Source organism: Acartia tonsa, chromosome 1, assembly GCF_053477335.1.
Source record: "Acartia tonsa isolate MP-2025a chromosome 1, ASM5347733v1, whole genome shotgun sequence".
NCBI classification, from domain to species: Eukaryota; Metazoa; Arthropoda; class Copepoda; order Calanoida; family Acartiidae; genus Acartia; species Acartia tonsa.
Genome location: NC_137260.1, coordinates 62,370,237 through 62,392,470, shown reverse-complemented (window position 1 = coordinate 62,392,470; position 22,234 = coordinate 62,370,237). Strand labels below are relative to the sequence as shown.

General features: G+C 38.6%; 1 protein-coding gene across 5 annotated transcripts in view; it reads left to right on the top strand.

The window, feature by feature from the left end:
* Positions 1-19,854: 19,854 nt before the first annotated feature.
* Positions 19,855-22,234, top strand: part of LOC145326001 (retinol-binding protein pinta-like) — a 28,197-nt gene continuing 25,817 nt past the window's right edge. For all 5 annotated transcript variants that reach the window (XM_080169109.1, XM_080169100.1, XM_080169082.1 and 2 more), the window contains exons 1-3: positions 19,855-19,967; positions 20,396-20,459; positions 20,919-20,977. In XM_080169109.1, the coding sequence (XP_080025235.1) occupies positions 19,881-19,967; positions 20,396-20,459; positions 20,919-20,977 (210 nt within the window). In that variant the 5' untranslated portion in view covers positions 19,855-19,880. The remainder of the gene's footprint in view (positions 19,968-20,395; positions 20,460-20,918; positions 20,978-22,234) is intronic.

Genomic DNA, 22,234 nt, shown 5'->3' with positions numbered 1-22,234 from the left:
ATAAATAAAAGTCCTATAGAGTATAAAGTCATTTATATCATGGGTGTATGGATATTTAATATATAAATAAAAGTCCTATAGAGTATAAAGTCATTTATATCATGGGTGTATGGATATTTAATATTTAAATAAAAGTCCTATAGAGTATAAAGTCATTTATATCATGGGTGTATGGATATTTAATATATAAATAAAAGTCCTATAGAGTATAAAGTCATTTATATCATGGGTATAGAGATATTTAATATATAAATAAAAGTCCTATAGAGTATAAAGTCATTTATATCATGGGTATAGGGATATTTAATATCAAGATTCAAGATTTGATTTAAAAGCCGCCAACTGATGAACTATAAAAGTATTCAATAGAACTTTGGGGAGCAGTTTGAATAATGTTCCTTGATATCCCTGCTTATCACTATATTTAGATGCTACCAGATTCAAATAATGTTGGGGAGATTTACCAAGGAAAGATGGGGAATAGTCCTTTTCGTGGCAACGCCCCTTAAGGGGCAATTTGTCGTATTTTTAAGATGGCTTTTGATAGGTTATTTTAGGTTAGGTTAGATTATATTGGGTTAGGTGATTGCCCCAAAGGGTTAGGCAATTGGCCCCGCAGGGTTAGAGCCCCCCCCCCCCTCCTACAAGGGGCTAGAAATAGGAGAAAAGCTACTGTAAAAAAAAGAATCGCCCCTTAAGGAGCGTTGCCACGAAAGGGACTATATAAGATGAATAAAGAGGGAAATATAATTATCATAGAGAGAAAATGCATTACATCGCTTTTAATGACTTTTCCATGGAGAAAAGAAAATGTAAATATAAAAATGTATATCCCAAATAGGTTACACACTTTATATATACTTATTGTTTGAAAATTTCATATCTATAGTCTATAGTTTAACTTCAAATTCATTTATCAGTGATGAAAAGCATATTGCATATTTTACACCGAAAGTTTTGGGCACGTGTTCTCTTTCGTTGACTTTTGGATTTATTTTATATTTATTGATAACTAACGTAATGTTAGTCAACAACTTTTTAAATAATCACTAAGTTTTGTGATTTTTAATGTTCTTTTAGTCTATTTCGTTAATTCAGCTTTTTAAATCAAAATCTTTAAAGTAGATTTCGAATATTTTCCTTATGCATTCTGGAAAATCATTTGGTTTTTCCTACACTGGACTGATGAATTCGTTTTTTTTAATATTACATGTACTCTTAGATTGTAAACTTTTAAAATGATTAAATACAAAATAATAATTTAGTTACTTTCTTTATTGTTAGCCTAACCGTTCTTCGTTGTGGTTCTCCTTATTAAAATACATTTCGACCACATATTTTTTTATACTTATTTAGGTTAGGTTAGATGAAATAAAGGCAAGGATTGTTCTCTGTAAGAATAATTTTGCTTAAAAATTTGATATAAAGAAAAGGTTTCGGATGTCTAAAATAGGTTTTAGTGAATGTACCAAAATTAGGATTGGGCCGGATATCCAGTCATATTCAATATTCGATCTGATACCGGATATTGAAACTATATGGATACCGGATATCCGATTTATTTATAATGCCGGATATCCGGCATTGTCCAAATATCCGGCCCAACCCTAATCCAAATGTTGTATTCTGTTTCGAGCGTGGCATTTAAGTAAATTAGTATTGAGACTCAGAAAAATAAAATGAAAATTTAAATGAAAGTTTTAAAACATTATAATTTGTCACTGTTACCTATGTTTATTATTCAGCCAGCATATTTAAATATTTAAGAATTATGGCAGAATTCAGGTGGAATATTTTGTTCAATATGGCTTCTAAACCGATTAATATCCGTTGGATTAGATCCGGTTCTCAGACATCCTTAAAAATTATTTATAGCATAGTAAGCATAGTATTACAGACAACAATAAACGAATATTAAACTAAAAATCATAAAAATTAAAACCAGTTTTGTTAGCCCAGGCCTGCGGCTCCTCAAGGCTAACACAAAGGTTTTATTCTTACAGTAATTTTTCAACTTATATCTGCGGAAAACTGTTTATAATACGATGCGCTAAATAACTATTACAGGGTGCGGACCATAATAGTTCAATTTTCAAACTGACAAATTTACTAAAAATATAAAAAGAACAAATGATTAATTTTTAAAAATGAAAGTCCTTGCTTGGTGTTATGTGATTTGAAACAATTTAATCAGACAAAATAATACTGTAAAGTAGCCCATCAAGTTAAAAATAAATAACATTTCACTTTAATAAAAATTCAAATTATACTTGGGACACCCTATTTAATTATGGCAAAACTCAGGCGGAATATTTAAATTCTTAATTTAACACATTTCAAACCAGGAAAAAAGGGATAAAAATTATAATTTAAAATTATTGTTAGTTTTTTGTTAGTAACATCAATTCAAAAAAAGAAAACTATTTTTATTTTGAACTTTAACCTTTAAAAATTCTAAGATTTTAAAGGACCATTGTGGTATTCGGCAACCGTGAGCCATGCCTATGGCACCCCTGATCTGGGGTTCGGTGGAGGGTCAATGGCCCTCCCCCGAGTCCTGGGGAAGGGGTCTAGTGACCCCCTCCCTACGCTTAGAATTAATGATTGAATCTGTCATGTTTATTATGGTTAACTGTATTCTTAATTCTCCCCCACCCTTTTCAGGGATGGGGGATCATTATTGCCCAAACTGACCATTGTATATGTATTATTTATGCTTTTATGTTATGATTATTTATTCCTATCCATGTAATTATTGTTTGTTGTATATAGCTTCAGTATCTTTTAAACCTTCAATAAAGTGACAACTGAAAATAGATGTTGATCATTATCTAGTGAAAGCTAGAGAAGCGTAGCTTCTCTATAGTAAGGTGTCCACGTCTGTCACACTGCCGTAATCTAATTGAACTCCAGTGTCTGCCATTTATCCTCGGCGGATACCACAACTTTGGTGACAGCTGTGTGAGATTACGGCGAACCACAAGTGTAGAGCAGACGCGCATCTGAGGCTAAGGTACTCCCAGCAGTGAATCTGGCAAAACTGACGCAAGCAACCTGAATTACCCACCCTGGACAGCAAAGTTTAACTCTGCATCCGGCAGTTGTGGAAGCAAGACAGCGAAATTTGACGAATAACCGCGAGCAGCGCTGATATCTAACGGAGAATTGAGCGCCAAAAGGGCTGAAACAGGCCTGCGGACCGGCTGAAACAAGCCAAATAAGTGTAAACGGCTGGAAATAGGCCAACTTTACTGCAAGAAATAGCAGGATCCGAACCAGTGGCGCTAGCAGGACGGGACATTCCCTGCCGCCATCAGCCGGATTTGGATCAGCGGCGCTAGCAGGACGGGACATTCCCTGCCGCCGATAGGCTGAAACATGCCACATAGCTGCAAGCTGCGAGCTAACATACGAGTGTAGTGCACCAGAACAGAGAAAAACTACGTCAACTCCGAGTATCCTGAGAAGCTACAACGCAGCCACCCATCTAGAAAAACAGATATTATGTTACATTGCAGGGATTACCACCCTGGTGTTATGGCCAAACAATAGATTTATGAGCAAAGCTTGGCAAACAAATTGTTGTGTTGTGATAAATCTAAGAATAGAACAGGCTTGGATTATTGTGTATTGTGATAACAGCTAAAAATAGAACAGAGTTGGTAAACAAATCTGTTATGCAATTGTGATAAGGACAAAAATAGAAGCTAGATGTAATAATAATAAAGACCCTGATATACAATCAAAACATCTCAAGCCCACAGCACAACAACAATACACCCCTTATTCCAAGGGAAAGGGAGGAGCCCCTCTCCATTGAAGGCAAATACAATCAGGATGATATAATAGATAAGCCTAGGATTAAGAAGAAAAGGCACTATTACACCAGCACACAGTTACCCCCCTCCCTCACAGGGGGAACGGACGGAGTTACCCCCGTCCCCTCACACGCTTCCCCCTTCCTACCCACACTAGACTAAGTCCGTCTGTAGTGTGGGGCTAGCGATCGGACACACAGAGCGCCATTCACGGGTAGCGCAACAGAGTGCGGAAAATATCATAAATCCAACGGACGAAGCGGACCAATGAGAGAGCGAGTTGAGGGGTGAGAGCGCGTTTTCCCCGTGTGCGCGGGTTTGACGGCGCGGACGCGCGTTACAAGGACAGGAGATTCCACGCACACACACACACACACACTCACACCGGAGCGGAGCTACTCCATAGCATTTAACAGGGGTATTTTTAGCAAATAAAGAATTGCAAGTTTCTTTCCTTCTAGCTCTAGTGTGATAAAGGAAAACCCAATCAGTTCCTGACAGCAGTTCAGACCCTCAACATCTATCTACCTCTACCAGCCTACCCTACAACCTCAACACCTAACTAGTGATAAGCACAGCTAAGTTATATCTTTGCAACTAAACTCCCAACCTAGTGATACAAACAGTGTTGGCTGTTAGGCTAGGAAGCCTCAAGTGACAAACCATTCATTTTAGTACTGTATAACTTTGTGCCCGCCGTTGCACCGTTGACCCAATGGACCAGCATCAAGCCCCAGGAGGTGACCAAGCCCCAGGATGGCTCCAGGATGACCCTCAGCCGGCCCCAGCCGAGTACCGCAAGCTGATGCTGAGCAATCTGCCGGAGTTTAGAGGGCCGCCCAAGCAATCCTGGTCGGCACATATCCGCAGACTCGAGATGTCATGGGCGGCTTACCGCGTGCCACCTCATGATTCCCTCGCAACGCCCTACTACTGTCACTGGTAGGGCAAGCGGCGGAAATGGCGTCCCATCTGTTTGGCGAGGCAGGCCAAGCCTTGACCTACGAACAGGTCAAGACCGAGTGTGAATTGCTATTTCGCCCTGCTTTTGAATCCCAAACGCTTAAACAAGCGTTTAGGGATTACAAGCAACACTCGACAGAACCTATACAAGCGTACATATCAACTAAGTGGGCCTTGTATAGGGACGCCTACAACCATGAGGATCTTGAGTTGTTGGTGGACGAATTAAATCGTGGAATTCGTAACGCCAATGTAAAACGCCTCATGATGAACCATGAAATTACGAGTGTACCTGAGTACACTCGTAAGGCCATGTTCACCGTGACCATGGTTACTAAGCAGCTGAAGGAAGGTGTGTGCTTAGTGGACTCGACCGACGGGCTGACTGGATCTGCCTGCATCCAGTTGCCCCAATATGACGAGTCGGAGCCAATGGAGATTGGCTCCTTGGCTCCGGGTCTCCACCAGATGGGGAAGGTCGCTCCAGATGACAAGGTTCCAGGCCGCTGCTACCGCTGCCAGGGGAGAGGCCACCGAGCTCGAGACTGCCCAACGCCTGTGGAAGTTAGCCTAGAGGAGAGACGCACCCAGCCACGCCGTGACCGTTCTGCCAAGTGTGAGCGTTGCCACTATGACGGTCACACGGCGGCCGATTGTAGAGCTGACTGGGCCCAGGTAGCCAGCCGCAGGCGCACCGCCGACAAGGGTGCCCCTCCAGGGAAGCCCAGCAGAGTGGCCCACATGGAAGGGAGCGCGCCCCCAGCACCACCACAGCAAGCAGCCGCCCCCAGAGCTGCGGACCGAGCCGATGGGATGCCGCAGTTTGGGACTGTCCCAGCTAGGATCAACATACTGGGCAGCGCGGCTGAACCCAACCGGGTTGGCCTAGGCTTCAGTCTTAACCATCTGGGGCCAGAGCTGATACAGCCCAACAACATAGCCGAGCCAGAGGTGCTGAGGCCCCAGCCTTTTAGCCTCAACATGATGGAACCTGCCCGACTGAGCCTACCCAGCAAGAGTGGAGGGGCGCTGCCCAGCGTCCCTGAGACGGTGTATGGGGGGGTCCTGGCAGCCGCCGAACGAGAGAGGCAGGAGGTGCTAGCCAGCACCTCTGCATCGATGTATGGGACGCCACCCGGCGTCGCCACCTGGGATGATGGGGGGGTGCTATCCAGCGCCTCCCACCTGGTGCCTGGGGCGACAACCGTCGCCGCCACCGAGATACCTGGATCCTGGAACGAGCCAGCCTCCAACCCGATGTCTGGGGCGACAACCGTCGCCGCCACCGAGAGACCTGAGTCCTGGAACGAGCCAGCGGTCCCAGAGGAAGGGGTGACACCCGTCACCCCCAGCCAGCCAGCGCCACCAGCCTGCAGGGAGAGCCCAGCTACATGCCATCCAGAGCCCCCTGCCAGCCAAGGGAACCCAGCTGCTCAACATCAGGATAAGTTGAAGTTGTTAAATGTGTTGTATCCAAGATATTGTAAAAACCCAGCCTTGCCTGTGCCCCCTGCACCAGAGGCTGGGGAGATTGAAATTTGGGAAAATAAGGACTTGCCTGTGCCACACGCACCTGAGTTCCTAGGGCAGGGGAGGAAAGTGAGTAATGGCGAGCCTGTGCCACATGCACTTCAGCCCCATGCCACTGGGCATGCTTTGGACAAGGGAAGGGAGCACTTAGGGCTAGGGGAGCCGACACCCAGGCAAGTGCCAGTCGCTTGCCAGTCTGTCATTGGGGAGGGTATCGGGGTGCCTCGGCCGCATACAGATAACGCTCAATGGAAACTTGTATCTAGCCAGGAGCAGCCCAGCCGTGTCCAGTCCCAAGGAGCAGCCGTGACCAGAGCTGAAGATCCCCAGCCGCGTGTACGAGGAAGATGGTTGCCTGGAAGCCTCTCCCATTGGTGGATGGTCCTGTGGGGCCTCCTGCTGGCAGCCGTGTGGCCTACAACCAGCTACGTCCTGGTGGGGTGGGACTGTGCCAACCCCACCCATGTCACGTCTTACAATAAAGAAAAGATGTGTAACACGGAGCCCCTACACCAGGAGGTGCCCCTTGGCCATGAAGTACACGTCCTGCAGCAAGTCAAGGTGAGGGAAACCACTGGGTACAGTTGTCAGCTCACCGTGTCCCAGTGGACATTCAGGTGTGGGGTATGGGGTCACCTCAAGGTGACCTCGGTCCCCACCCTCATGAGGCCAACCAAGATAGACCCAGAAGCGTGCCGAGACCTGGCCAGGAACCGAGTCTACACGTTGCCAGGCAAGACCCAGCCACTGACGTTCCAGCTGAACCATCCCCTGTTCTTCACCATCGACATGGTGGGCGCCCTCGTCAACAGCCCCGAGGGGTTGGGTTGTGAGGGGGAGGACGTCCACTTCGGGGGCCAGCTATACCGCAATGAATTAGTGCTCCAGGAGCGACGGCTGCTGGTCAAGGAGGAGACCTATGTGGTGGAGGATGGACGGGTGGAGTCCCAGTCTGACCACCTGACCCTAGAGTGTCCCCATTCTGAGCTGTCCTGCATCACTGGGGAAGCAACCTACGTGTGGGACCACCTGGGAAGAGATTGCCCCTTGAGGCTGATCCGCAGCCTCCAGCCCAGCCTGGTGATGGATGCATATCTGGTTGACCATCAGGCCCAGTTTTTCATCAACATGACCAACCCCACCTCGATTGTGAACTGCAACTTCGAGGCCCATGCCACAAACCATCCAGCGTTGTTCGTGGCAGCTGACCCAGCCGCGGCTGCGCTGCCCAGAGTGTCGGCCAGGGATGTTGACGTTCCCCTTCAAGCACAGATACATGCAGGTTATATTGGGTTTACCCTGGAAACGCGCATGAAAAGCACCGCAGCAGAAGAAGTAGCGGCCAACTGCTGGAAGCTCCAGCAACTAGACCCGGCCCACCCGGTGCGTGTCCAGGGGAGCACGTTCTCGGTACTGAGGGGAGACATCCTGCTGCAGCTGACCTGCCAACGTCACAAGTACGTTGTCCGCGAACACAAGGAGTGTTGGGACAAAGTGCCAGTAGAGCCCACAGGTTTTGTAGACGCTGTGACACGGGTATACAGTGAACACGCCACCAAGATTCCCTGCTCCTCCACCTACCCCCTGACTGTGCACGCGGAGGAAGGCTGGATAGAGTTAAACCCCGCTCCCAAGAAGAGGCCACCCCCGCTGGATACGCCTAAACAGTTGTTGACAGAACCCTTAGATGACTTCAGTTCAGGTGGCTTGTATTCGCAGGCTGAGTTGAACGACTGGCAACAACTGCTGGCGTTCCCAGCATACAAGAGTGCCATGCTGACCGGCCTATCCTATGGCTCCTGCGTTCAGCAAGGCAGCTGTTCGGCCACAGGAGACCATGGGATAGTGTCCTACAACATTGACCGACTGGCGGAGGAAGGAGAGGCAGCCCTGGATGTCTGGGCTGGATTTAGACAAGCCATACACGAGTGGGGAGATGGCGCAGCCATACTGTGTTTGCTGTTGTTGATCCTCAAACTGCTGGGGGACCTAACCATCATTTCCCTGGCAGCAGCACAAGGAGGAGTCCGAGCAGCCCTGAATGCGATATCACAAGTGTTCCTGTACCATCCAGCTTTATATAGGAAAGCGCTGGCTAGAGCCAGGCTCAACCATGCCAAGTCCCGGGACTTTTCAGTGGACTGGGATGCCATTCCCATCGGCAGGGAAGCAGCCGAGGAAATGGTGTCTATGAAATCAACTGACAGCGGGCATGACCGCCCAGGTAGGCCAGGACCGCCCTCTGGCAGACCCCGCGGCCCCTCAGGAGGACAGGCCGCTGCTCAGACGATCAACCTGGCAGCCAGTGCCCCAGCCGCTGCCAACAACAACCAGCAGGCCCCACTGCTGACTGTTCCAGCAACAACTGTGCCACCAGCAAACCTGATACCTGCCGGCGCTGACCAACGTGTCCAACCCAAGCCAGCCTCTGCCTTCTATCCCACATTGGGAGCCCATCAACCCTAAGAAGATACTCACCACTAGGATTCCATTGAATCATTATCGTTTGTATATATTTTAGCCCTAAGGAGCGGACCGAAGGCCTCAACCACTGTCGAAAGTCTGGTAGGGAAACCACCTCCCAGCCTTCCGAGGGGAGAGTTGTGGTATTCGGCAACCGTGAGCCATGCCTATGGCACCCCTGATCTGGGGTTCGGTGGAGGGTCAATGGCCCTCCCCCGAGTCCTGGGGAAGGGGTCTAGTGACCCCCTCCCTACGCTTAGAATTAATGATTGAATCTGTCATGTTTATTATGGTTAACTGTATTCTTAATTCTCCCCCACCCTTTTCAGGGATGGGGGATCATTATTGCCCAAACTGACCATTGTATATGTATTATTTATGCTTTTATGTTATGATTATTTATTCCTATCCATGTAATTATTGTTTGTTGTATATAGCTTCAGTATCTTTTAAACCTTCAATAAAGTGACAACTGAAAATAGATGTTGATCATTATCTAGTGAAAGCTAGAGAAGCGTAGCTTCTCTATAGTAAGGTGTCCACGTCTGTCACACTGCCGTAATCTAATTGAACTCCGGTGTCTGCCATTTATCCTCGGCGGATACCACACCATCATGAGGCTTTTCTTCACACCAAGTTTCTCTTTTTATCTGTAAGGCAGTCTGTCTGTACATATGTCTATTGTCTCACGGCTTCAGAATCGATAATATCCACTGGATTAGAAACGGTTCTCAGCCATACTGAAAAGTCAGGTATGCCATCGTATTACAGGTATTCCACGAAAAAAAAATTTATTTGTTAACCCAGGTCATAAGTTCCTTCGGGCTGACAAAATTGGTTTTAATCTTTTAATTTTTATTTTAATATCCGCAGAAAGCTGTTTATAATACCAATACGATGTGATACATAACTATTCATTTCCTTCCTTTAACACATTTAATGCATTTGAATAGATATTTATCAATTGATTAAATGCTTCCAATCAATGACTTGCATTTTCTAAAAATACCAAGGGTATTTGTGTACCCAGGTGGAGAGGCAAAACATTATTTACAAACAATTGATTAAGACTTTTTGAAATCAAAAACTAAGACAAATAAAGAAGGAAAAGGAGGTACTATGATTACTATTACTTTAACTAATTTGATATTTTAAAAAAATATATGAAACCCCAAAAACGGTGATGTATCTTATTAACTATCTAAATATAATTATCAGATTTGCATCAAATAGAAGCCTAAATAATGTGCTAGTGCACACTATTTAAATGCTTTCAAAAAAATATTTTTCAAGAATATTTTTTGACGCAACATTAGAAAAGACAGGACTAGCTTAACAATATACATTAATATCCTAACAAGATGCACTTTGTAACAGGACAACACTGTACGTTGCTACAATTCCAAGTATAGTAGAAATGGTACTTTTGTTTACTTCAAAAAAGTCCATAGCTGTGAATTGAGGTGCCGCTTCAATGTTCTCAATTATAAGCCTTGTTTCTAGAATATAATCCTGCAATCTCTCATCTATGAGTTGGTTCCTGAAATCAATTTTTATTCACGTGAAATAATCTTATGTATTTTTGAAAGACGAAGCCCAAAATATATAACTTTTGCACCACGTCGTCTTCCTAAGACGTCATAAAATGAGGGAGATGAGAGGAGAAGTGGGAAAGAAAATCCCTAAAAAAGAGATGGAGAATATGACGTCACAGGAAGACGACGTGGTGCAAAAGTTTTTCAACAAATTTACTTACAATTTTGATTCGACTCTTATTATACATTTATATTCTGATTATTTAGTTCTGTTTATATACAAGTGTTAATGTCCATTTGTCCTACCGTTTCAGTGTATCGCTTTTATGGATTTTCTCATCCTTATTAAGAATTTTGTCATCCTTATTAAGAATCATTTCTAGTGTTGATTTGAGGTTAAATACACCAGGGATCGGAAGCCTCACGTAAGCCGCGCGTAAGCCTCAGTGAAATCGTGATTTTATCACTATAAAATTCAGCTGGATGTATAAAACGGCACTTTTTTCTGCTCACAAGCAGGTTTAAAACTGAGGCTTATGCGCGGCTTACGTGAGGCTTCCGATCCCTGAAATACACCCATTAACATTGATAACCATTACATCGTAAGGGCGGGATTCTCCTTCGATTTAAGTGATTATCTAGAGAATCCAGAGCATCATCCACGGGTAATGGGATATAAGGATATAAGGTTAAGTAACATCCATTGGACAACCTACCCTTTGATTGCACGACCTTTGTCTGAGAAGTCCTAACTGTGAATGGTAGTGAGTTGCGCCTGTTTATGGGCCAAGGCATTCCCTCCCCTCTTACTATTTATGTTGCGCACCTGACATAGGAGCAGTAGGAACCATTGTTAACGTCTTTAGTTGTGACGCAGTGTCGGCCCGTGATTTTTTTACATCAACATTATAAACTACCATATAAACTTTCATATATTTGATAGATCCTTTATACCTATTAGGTAACACCAAAAAATCTTTTTGAATGACTAGACAGAAAGCAGATATTTGACTGCAACCAAATAAAAAAATCAATTAGAATCATATTTACCTCAATTGGCCAGCCACACTTTTAAAAGTAGCATTACAGTGATGCAAAGTACAGCAGTAGAACAAAATCACCTGAACATCTACAAACAGTATGCCGATCAAGCAAACAGTAGAAAGGTAATCTTCCATTCCTGAACAGCCAGTGAACTTTACACTACCATATATTGAAAGCGTTATTCTCAATACTGCAACTGATAAGATTGAGAGTAAATGAGGTCCAAGTGCATCCACAAGATTATAGTAGTCGAAAGTTAGCTTGTTGATATCTTTGTTGTTTTTACAGTTCTTTGTTTCAGTTGTGATATTGTTTGTCATCATTCCAATCATAAATGCGCTAAATATAGTTCCAATTCCGTAAAGCAGGTCTGAAGTTGTGTAAAGGACCAAGATATATGTTGTTGCATATTCATAACTTACTATTCCAATAAATGTAGTCCTCACCAAAACTGATAGAGCAAGCAGTATAAGTGTCCAAGGAAAATAAGGAGCTTGAATCAATTTCGAAATATATAATCCATAATTTTTCTTTGCTATATAGATGGTAATGCTAGCAGATACATTGTAGATAGCAGATAAAGAAATAAGTCCAATTACCACAGTAAACAATAAGCCTAAATAAATATACACTATATAGAAAGTAAAAAAAATGTTTCAGATGTTTTTAAATATCTCTAAAACTGCAGCCTTACTGAAAGGTGTATAGTTAAAAAAAGTCCAAATTTAAATCTGCAATTATTCAATAAATTAATGTTAATGTTAATAAATGACCTTAAATCATGAATTCCTTTCCCCCCTCCCTTCAAAATATGAAAAGAGTTTTATTATGGACAAACTATATCCCTGTCATGTCATTCACAAAAGTGTTCTGTGCTGATTTTTTTTCTCCAATGAAAGCCTGTTTTTTTTACAGTCATACTAATAAATAATAATGTTTATTTGGTGCTGCCTGATACCCCCATAGCTTAGGAGAAAGCACATATCCATCGACAATTTGGAATTTATATTATGAAATTTAGTCTCATACAATATAAAATGAGTAAGAATTCAAATATCAACTCATTATAAATTGGAGAATAAAATATTATCATTAGTTTTAAAAAAGCAAACCATCAAGATAATTGTACCTCCATATTGAATCCGAATTTGTAGCTGGATATAATATTCTACAACAATCACACATGGTATCAATTGTAAAAGAATCCAGAGTATCAGTCCTATTACTGACAGAACAGGCATGATATGGAGATGTCTGTGACGACTTTGTCCTTGTGCTGTACTGTTTATTGAAACAATGTTCACGCCACAATGTTTCAAGTTAAATAACTCAAAAAATATATTTTTGTAGCTCTGTTTGTTCTTTATTGATTCTCTTTTAATATAAAGTGCTGAATTACTTGGAATTGCTCTGTTTGCATTTTACAATGTTGGTGTTGCTAGGTTCCTATGGTTACAAGTAAAAACACACAATGATATTGTGGTATTCGCCACCCAATGCCGCTAATTGTAGGGTAGCTTTGCTTCCAACTTAAGGGCGGTCCTAGTGATCTCCCCTTAGGAGGAGGTGGGGCCATCAAACCCCCCCATGTAGTAAAGTATTTATAGCTTGACAACCCTATTGTGTTTAATCTGATTTATCTTACCATTCCCCACCCCTTTCGGGGATGGGGGATAACTTTTGCCAATTATTGTTGTTGTACAGATATATTTAACCTCTGATTTTGATTATTAATTATTCCAATCCATGTATTTAGCATTTTGTTGTATTATAGTTATTACTTTGTGAACCTTTAATAAATCCACATCTTAACTGATATTCCAGCTGTTGTTGGTGAAACATAGAGAAGCACAGCTCCTCTATAGTAACGCTTGTCTACGTCTGTTCACACCGCCGTAATATCCGAACTCAGTAACGGCTGATAACTGCGGCCGCTACCACAATATTCTTATAATAAAGTAACAGGATATGTGTTTGTCTGTGTGTCTGTCTGTACAGAAGGATCTCGCTAACCGCTGAACCGATTGGATAGCTTCTCATAGGTCCCGGGAATGTTTATAACTATTTTAGGGGAGGGTACCACCACCCTCCCAAGAGAAATCGTCCCTAGAAAAAATACCCCTTGCCAAAAAAAATTAAAAATTAAAAAACAAAAAAGAATGTCCTCCCTCCCAAATTTTTTTTAATAAGGAATTTGGTTATTACATTCGACTCCCCCCTCGACTAGAGGCCTCTAGGGACACTTGTAGGCCTATTGGTCCCAAGTATTGTAGAGATGGTTCCTTGATTCACATCAAAGTATTCCATTGCTGGTGCTGTCTCTACCTCCTAAATGAGGAAACTTGTTTCCTTGACCATCTCTGGATTTTTTGTAATGATAAGCTTGTTTTTTTAAAAATAATTTCATGTATGAGAGTGTGCCTTAATGTTTAAGTTAATGTAAAACAAATAATTTTTATTTGACTTTTCCAGACAAGAAATTTATTCAAAACACTCTTTCCTGTTTTATGTCTTTAGAAGAAAATTAACTTTTTTGGAGTGTCTCGTGTTTTGTTATTTTTAAAAATATCGATTTTAAATAACCTGATTTTTTGGCGATATTGGGCAAGAATGACATTTCTGCTGACTTTTTTTATCATTGCTTCATGTATTAACTTTTGTTATATTATTCCAAGTTAGCAGTTCTTGCATTATTTCTATGTTAAAATCATGAAAATCTCTATTATTTGGCCAAAAATTTAAAATTTGGAGTGATAAGGTCATTTACCATTGTAATTTGGTTATCTTCTCCCTTTGTGTACACTTTATTCTGTTTGTCTGTCTGTATGTTTGTACCTAAGGATCTATCTAACCATTGAACTGATATGGTTCTCTCAAAGGGTGGCCTCTCATAGGTCCTGGAAAGGTTTATAACTATTTTTGTGGAAGGTACCACCACCCTCCCAAGAAAAATCGCCCCTAGAAAAAAATTACCGAACTCCCCACCCAAAAAAATTAACCAAAATTAAAAATAAAATTAAAAAAGTAATACTCTTAGCTTTGAGCCTAATAGACATTTATTATCTACAAAAAATAGAATAAGAAAATTAAATTTCAATTCTCTATGGCAGTTGATCCTCTTCTCAACTCTTTATTGTTCATCTTTTTTTAGGGGTGATTTCTGATTGAACTTCCCTGGACCTATGTAAAGGAGAACCATATCGTTTTAGCGGTTAGCAAGAACCTTTGGTACACACAGATAGACAGACTCAAAGACATCCTTACTTTTATTTAAGGATTATTATTTTGTTTTAGGCGCAGGTAATGTACAAAATTTCTTTTTTTTTCTCTATTAATCGATACATTAGTACTTGGATGTTGCACCAGATTTTCATGTATGCTAATGAAGTGATATTCGCAGTTGGCTAAAATACAGATACTCACCCGGCCCCCTTTTTACCCCATCCATTCTTCTCCTACTGGACAACGATCAGTTGATTAAATGAGGTCCATATTGGCAACCTTAAAAGAAGACTAATTTTCATGATCCTTTTCCCACAACAGTTAAGAACCTTCCCTAGACCTATATGTAACGGAAAACCATATCAGTTCAGCGGTTAGCGAGATCTATCTGTACACAGAGGGAGAGAGAGAGACAGACAAACATCCTCTTCCTATAATTTCCTTATTAGTAGCGAAGCTACTCTATAATTCACTATGTCCGTCCGTCCGTCCGTCCGTCAGTCAGTCCGTAACGCTATGGGGGAAACGTGATTTTCTCGGCTCCTATTCAAGATAGACAGCTGAAATTTTTAGTGAAGATTCATATGACATATGCCCATCTAATCTATACATTGTTTTGTCCGTCTGTCTGTTAATTGGGGTGCTAGATCGATTCCTAGATTTTTACGTTTTTGTAATTTTCTCGATTCCTGTTCAAGATAAATGACTGGAATTTTCAGGGATTGAATAAATTTAGATTTCGATTAAGTTTTATTTAGATGCCTTTATTGGTTGGGGTGCTAGATCGATTCCTAGATTTTTAAGTTTTCATGATTTTTTCAATCCCTATACAAGATAGACAGTTGAAATTTTCAGGGATTGAACAAGTTTACTTTATATATAATTCCACCTATTTTTATGAAGATACCTTTATTGGTTAGGGTGCTAGATCGATTCCTAGTTTTTCAAGTTTTTGTGATTTTTTCAACTCCTGTTCAAGATAAACGGTTGGATTTTTTAGTGATTAATTAAGTCAACATTCTTCATATTTTGACCAAGTTTTTTAAAGACTTACTTTTTTTTGGGGTGCTAAATCGAATTTTAGATATTAACGTTTTTTCTTATTAGCTTAATGCTTCAAAAAAACATTATACAATATACATTTTAAAAGGTTTCGTGATTTTTGTTATTGAAGTTTTTTATTACATACTCTATAGATCATTTCCAGTTGTCTATTTATAGTTTTTGAGCTTCGCTACTTATGGATGTTGTCATCCTTGTTTATTCTATTAATGGAAATAGAATATACATGGATATATTGACAGGGGAAAATTTGTCGTGAATTTAAGCTACTAACAAGGATCTATTTTATTGGTAAATTCGTTCATCCAGTAGAAGGAAAGGGGATGGGATAAAGGGGATGTATCTATATTTTAGCCAGCTGCTAGTATCGCTTTATTAAAGTACATAGTGCTACATCCAAGTAATAATATATCCATTATTCTATTTGATTGCCAAAGTTGCACTTGATGTCAACTTAAGAAACAAATGAGTGGTACATAATAAGGATGGTAAACAACATAGGGGTTAATTGGTTTTGCATAATCATTTCCATCACCATTCATAGAGGCAGAATGTTTGCGTGTTTGTCTGCCTGTTTGTAACAAAAGATCTTGAAAATCGCTAAATTGATATGTCTTTCCTTTTAGTGAAGCTTCTAATAATATTTTTTTATCATTTTTTTATGAATGGTACCTCCAACATTTCAACGGAAATGAGTGGGGCCAATTTGGGCCAAGCCATCTACCCCACTCAAAGTATTAATATTACGCATCTGACATAGCAGCAATAGGTACAACCTTCAAAGTTCTTAGCCGAAATTCGAACCAAAAACCTTCCCCCATGCAATTTTTAAACTGTAAGAAATCAAAACATTAACATTTTAGAAGGAAATTCAATTTTTATTTCCCAGAGATTGAGTGTGAAACTAAGTCTAAATCTTAATGTCATCATTTTTCACTTTGGTGACTTTTAGTCGGTCATGTAGGAAAGAGTGAAAACATTACAGTTAAGAAGAATATAGCATCTAGTGAAGGGGTCAGGTGGCTGTAAAATAGCCTAAAACCATCAATGGATAAAATTAAAAAGAACTTATCAGTTTAATAAAAACTGATATGTAGATATCTTAACAATTAAACCTTACTACTTTCTATAAAAAAAACTTTTTATGCTTCAGCTGATTTGTTAAAACATAATCTCAAAATCTTCTCTTATTCTTTTTGCTTGTTCCATATATATATATATATATATATATATATATATATATATATAATCTTCTCTTATTCTTTTTGCTTGTTCCATATAATGGACTTAAGATTTATTATCTAAGAATTTCGGAAGTAAAATTTTAACAATAAATTTCATACTGAATTTGAAATGCTACAAAGAAATTTGAACCTTTTTTATTTCTGCTCTTTGTGGTGTTATTCAAAGACTTTGAGGGATAAAACATTTGGTTACATCTAAGATGATGATTAACAAAATTACCCCCTTAATAAATGGATATTCCTGGTTGGTATGTTTGGACACTACTAAATTTTTGAGCCAACGAAAAAGATAACGGGATTAAAAAAACTTTGGATACCAATATTATTTACAGTCCAATGTGCCCTCCCTACCAGGGTGTTACCTAACCAAGACTCGAACATCCTTGCTGTTTGGACCATTGTCATTAAAATAAAAAAAGGGAGGTGACAATGGCCTGTGAATTTTATTTGTCCCCATTCGTTGTCATAATTACTTGTTTTTTATATCTGTCAATTTTTTTAACCAATCATTTTCATCTACAGAAGAGTTAATTTTGTCAATCATCATTGGGGATCAACATATATCAAACGCCCATTGTCTTATCCACTAAGTTCTAAGTCTATGTGGATATTTTCGTTATAATTTTATTGATTTACTTAATCAAGCGGTTTAGAAATAAAACACTATTATAAAACAAAAACAATGTTATCAATGTATGCAATAATTAAATTTTAAATTAACAAGAATGACAATATCCATAAAATCGAAGCTCTAAAATCAGAAGGAAGTACAAACGAACTCTTGTAGAGTGTTCAAACTTAATAAGCAGAACATTAATTTGTAAGTATAAACAAAATTGAACATAAATTTTTTGAAAACTTGCGTAAATTCAGGATACAGTAAACGGGCATACTTTCATTTTTAGGATTGGATTGTAGAGATGCCTTGCTTATAATTTTGTACTTTGTTGTCCTAGGAATTATTATTACAAATTAGAAAAAGGATAATCATATCAACGACCAAGATAAATAAGTTAAAAATCTTTAGGTAACTGTGTAAATTACAGTCCATTGCCCCCCCCCCCCCTAACGTCTCTCTATTATCCATCGTCCAACACAAACCAATTATAGAGAAGCTTCGCTCATAAACTTTTCTCTAAGAAATTTTTGCACAGTCAACTTTATTTTGACAAAACAACATTCTTGTTTAGTTTACAAAGTTATTTTGGAAAATTTACTTTTATTTTTTACATAAGTGACATTAGACTTTAAGAAAACACATCAAGATTTTTTATATTTTTATATATTTTTATCTATAATACAAAGTAGAATGATGTCTGTCCGTCTTCAGGGTATATACCTATTGGTCCTGTGGTGGTTTTAAGCTATTTTCTTGGGGGTGCGACACCCCCAACCCTCCCAATAATGAAAATTTTCTCCCCCCCCTCCTCCAAAAAAATGTTTTTAGGCAGTGACTTCAAAATAAATGTTAGCACCAGAAATACTTAATTTAAAAAAAAAAAAATATTTAATTACCTCTTGGGACAAAGCCCCTAGCGGCTAGGGGCGAAGCCGCTAGTGTTTTATATAGTTAGATTTAGTTTATAAGGAAAATATTAGTTTAGTAAGCAGTTAGGACAGAACTTTATTGCTGCTTTCTCTCAAGGTGCCTATCGATGATTAATTCAAATGGAGGCCCTAACCATGGGGAGCCTATACCTGTAGGACAATTCGCTACCCATTATAACCTGACCCAAAGTATATCCAATAAAATAGAAATTAACCTCAACATTATTTTTTATTTATCTTATAATAAGAAGGGGGAGGGGGGATCTGAGCTCGAGTAGGCACTTTAGAGAAACATTTTCCCCTAATTCTCCAAATTATCAAGTATAGTTAGGACTTACAGACAAAAGTTGTGCAATAACAGGATGGGTTTTCTGTTAGATAGTGCTTTACATAGCTTATAATTCCAGAAATATTATTACAAAGGACGTGCTTATAATGATAAAATTATTTGTAATTACACATATTATAAAAATTATTTCTTATCTTTTAATGTTTTGTTTGCCTTATTAACAAGACTTAAAGAATACATTCTGGTAAAATATCGCACTTTTTAGTCTAAGGTTATTATTTAAAATTAATTAAAGGCAAAAGGGGGGCGGCAGGGTTTCGTTTTTTTATTTAGGTTAGGTTAGATTATGTAGAATATATGTTAGCACCGCAGGGGTTAGGTATATGAAAAAAACACACCCACTTTATTTTCGAGTTACTATTATGAAATAAAAATGATTATAAAATTGCTACGCTCCTTGTAAGGAGATATAGAGAAGGACAGTTCAAATATACTTTTCACATTAGAACAATTGTTGTACTCCAATATGATAATCGTTTGTACACTAATAATTAGAATATTGCATAATAAGTGATCACTTTTTAATAATTATTATTTGATAACTTGTATATTGAATATCAATAAATTGTGGTTATTCTAAGATCAAATATTAATTAATTATATTTAATGTAATTTAATGTAATGCTTGATAGTTATCGTAAGTAGTTATTTAATGAAGGAAACAAAATTCGATAAGTTAAAAAATGTTGTCTTAATATTATTAACTAGTTGTTTTTGAAAGGAGAAAGAGGGAATATGAATAGTCTATAACTATTTAATTTTGAAACAAACAGCCTAAATCCATCCCAGTATGTAATTAAAGCCTCTTTCATTACAGAACTCAATTGGTTCATTTAAAACTTTTCACAAAATTCATATTACAATTAGGTATGCAAATTTTTTTACTATGGTTTAAACTATGTAATAGAATATAAAATAGAATTACGAATATAGAATTAGGCTTACCAACATTTTTTGATAAAACACATACTAGTTTTTTATTGTCTTATGTAGACCTATTTTGATTGACACACCTTTGATTGCAAGACCAATTTAACCTATAGAAATATGTACTTTTTTGAGTATAAAATTTGTTTTTGAAGAAAAGCATTATTGATTAAAAATGGTTGGAATGGTAAATCAATTAAGCCCCGAGGAATTGGAAAAGATTCCTACAGAAGAGTTTGGAGAAGATTCTAAAGCTGTGCAGGTATTTTGTTCTTGTTTTAATTTAGTAGCACGGCTACTCTATAAATTAGGTATGTACGTCTTTAGTTTCTGGCCGTTTTATTTGGATTGGGGTTGAACGAGCAAGATAGATTTTTGGTAACGAAGGAGGCTGTTGGTATAATTTAAAGTTTGGGGTATTTTTTTCATGGTAAATTTCTCTTGGCAGGGTGGAGTTAATAGCCCCGAAGATATACATAAACACGCATCCCTTACATTTAATTTAAGGATAAAGTCTTGGAGAAGATTCTCCCTACAATTAACGAAGACTCTTAAGGGATAAGACAATGGACGATGAATTAATGTACAACCCAATGTAATGATAAACAAAATTGTCCCTTTTTATATGTAAACTGTTGGTTGAAAAGCTTTGACACTGATAGCTTGGATGGCTAAATGTTTTTACTTTAGAAAGACATCAAACACCTTGAAGACTGGATCAAGAAAAGTCCTCATTTACAGAATATCAGAAAAGGTATTTAACAATAATATCCAGTATTGCATAGGAACCCACTATTATCCGCTGAATTAGAACCGGTTCTCTGCCATACTATAAAATCATGTAAAGCATCGTATTACAGACAAATTTTCAAGAATATTAAAGTTAAATTGTTTGTTTCATTCAATTAATATTTTACTTTTACTGTTTACAAATGGCCGCGGCTCTAAAGGGTTACTTGAGTGAGAGGGAAGTGGGGTAATCGACACTCCTCAACAATTTTAGTATTAAAATGTAAAAGAAAAACAAATTTGTATTATAATGATTTTTTTTCTTAGGGCAATTTCTCTAAATTTTCCAAAGACCTACACGATGCTTTACTGTAGATATAAACCTGACAGACACACATATAGACAACCTTTTATACCAGGATTCAGGATTACTTCCTTAAAAAAATTGGTTTAACTTTGTTTAATCAGTAAATTTTGATTTTAGATGAAGTATTTCTGAAGGTTTTCCTTCGTGGTTGTAAGTACAGCTTGGAAAGAACTAAGGTGACTGGAGTATTTATTTACAGTATGGCTTCCAAATCAATTAATATCCGCTGGATTAGAACCGGTTTACAGCCTTAACGGAAAAATCATTTATAGCATCGAATTGCAGAAAATTTTCAACGAATATTTTTTTAAAAATCTTAAAATTAATAACAGTTTTGCTGGTCCAAATCTTTTTGTTTTAAAATGATAAATCTGTTGCGATATAATTTTATTTATTTTATTATAATTTTTCATTTTGATATTCGCGGAAAGCTGTTTATAATACTTTGCGATAAATAATCCTTCTATAAGACGCTATGTTTGTCCGTCCATCCGTCAGTTAGTTTGTCAGTCCACCCCCAACTCTTTTTTTATGGCAACTAAAAAGATTAAAAAAGAAAGGGAAGGGCAGAAATAGCTTAAAACCATACAAAGACCTATTTGAAGACTTAAGCAAGATTTAGAATAAAAGCTTTATAATACACGACAAAACTGCACATACATCTTTATTTTTCATATAAAGAATACATTTATGTTGAATGTTGATCTTACAAGCTTTTTGTTTTTTAGTACAATTTAATAAACGAAAATTTCTTCTGTATTATAGTTAATCTTAAAACTTTTAATACTGAATAATCTGTCATTACTGATAAAGAGTTATTATATTCAGTGTCAAACATATGTATAGTCATTTCAGAAAGTTGTAATAGATTAAATGTTATTGTTCTAACTAGTGGTAACGCCCACAGAGGCATTCATGGGCACTTAAGGAAAGAATGGGAAAATATTGACCCTCAAATTTTAAAAAGAAAATTGTGGGGGGAGGGGGGGAATGGATTGTTGAGTAAGATTTCTCTTGGAGGTACCATAACCAAATAGATTTAAACACCAACCCAGACCTTTAAGAATCTTAACTGTAAAGGAGATCCATATTGGTTCCAGCGGGGATCGCCTATATAAAAAGCTTATATTTTAGTCTTAAACATTTAACAATTAGTTTACAATGTACATAAAATTAAAATAGTCTGCAAGTTAACCACATTTATATAAAATCTTAAACCTATTCAACCATTGAAAACTTTTTGTCCGCTTACGTTCAGTTTTAGCTGGAAAACTTTAGGATAAAGTTTGCAATATCACGAAGCAACCCTCTTTTTTTCAATGGGAGGGAAGGAATAAGCTGTAATGTTGTTTATCGTAATTGGTATTATCGGTTTATCCGGTGCTTCGCCTCTAAGTGTGTAAAGAGCACAGAAACCCTTCTAAATTTTTAAA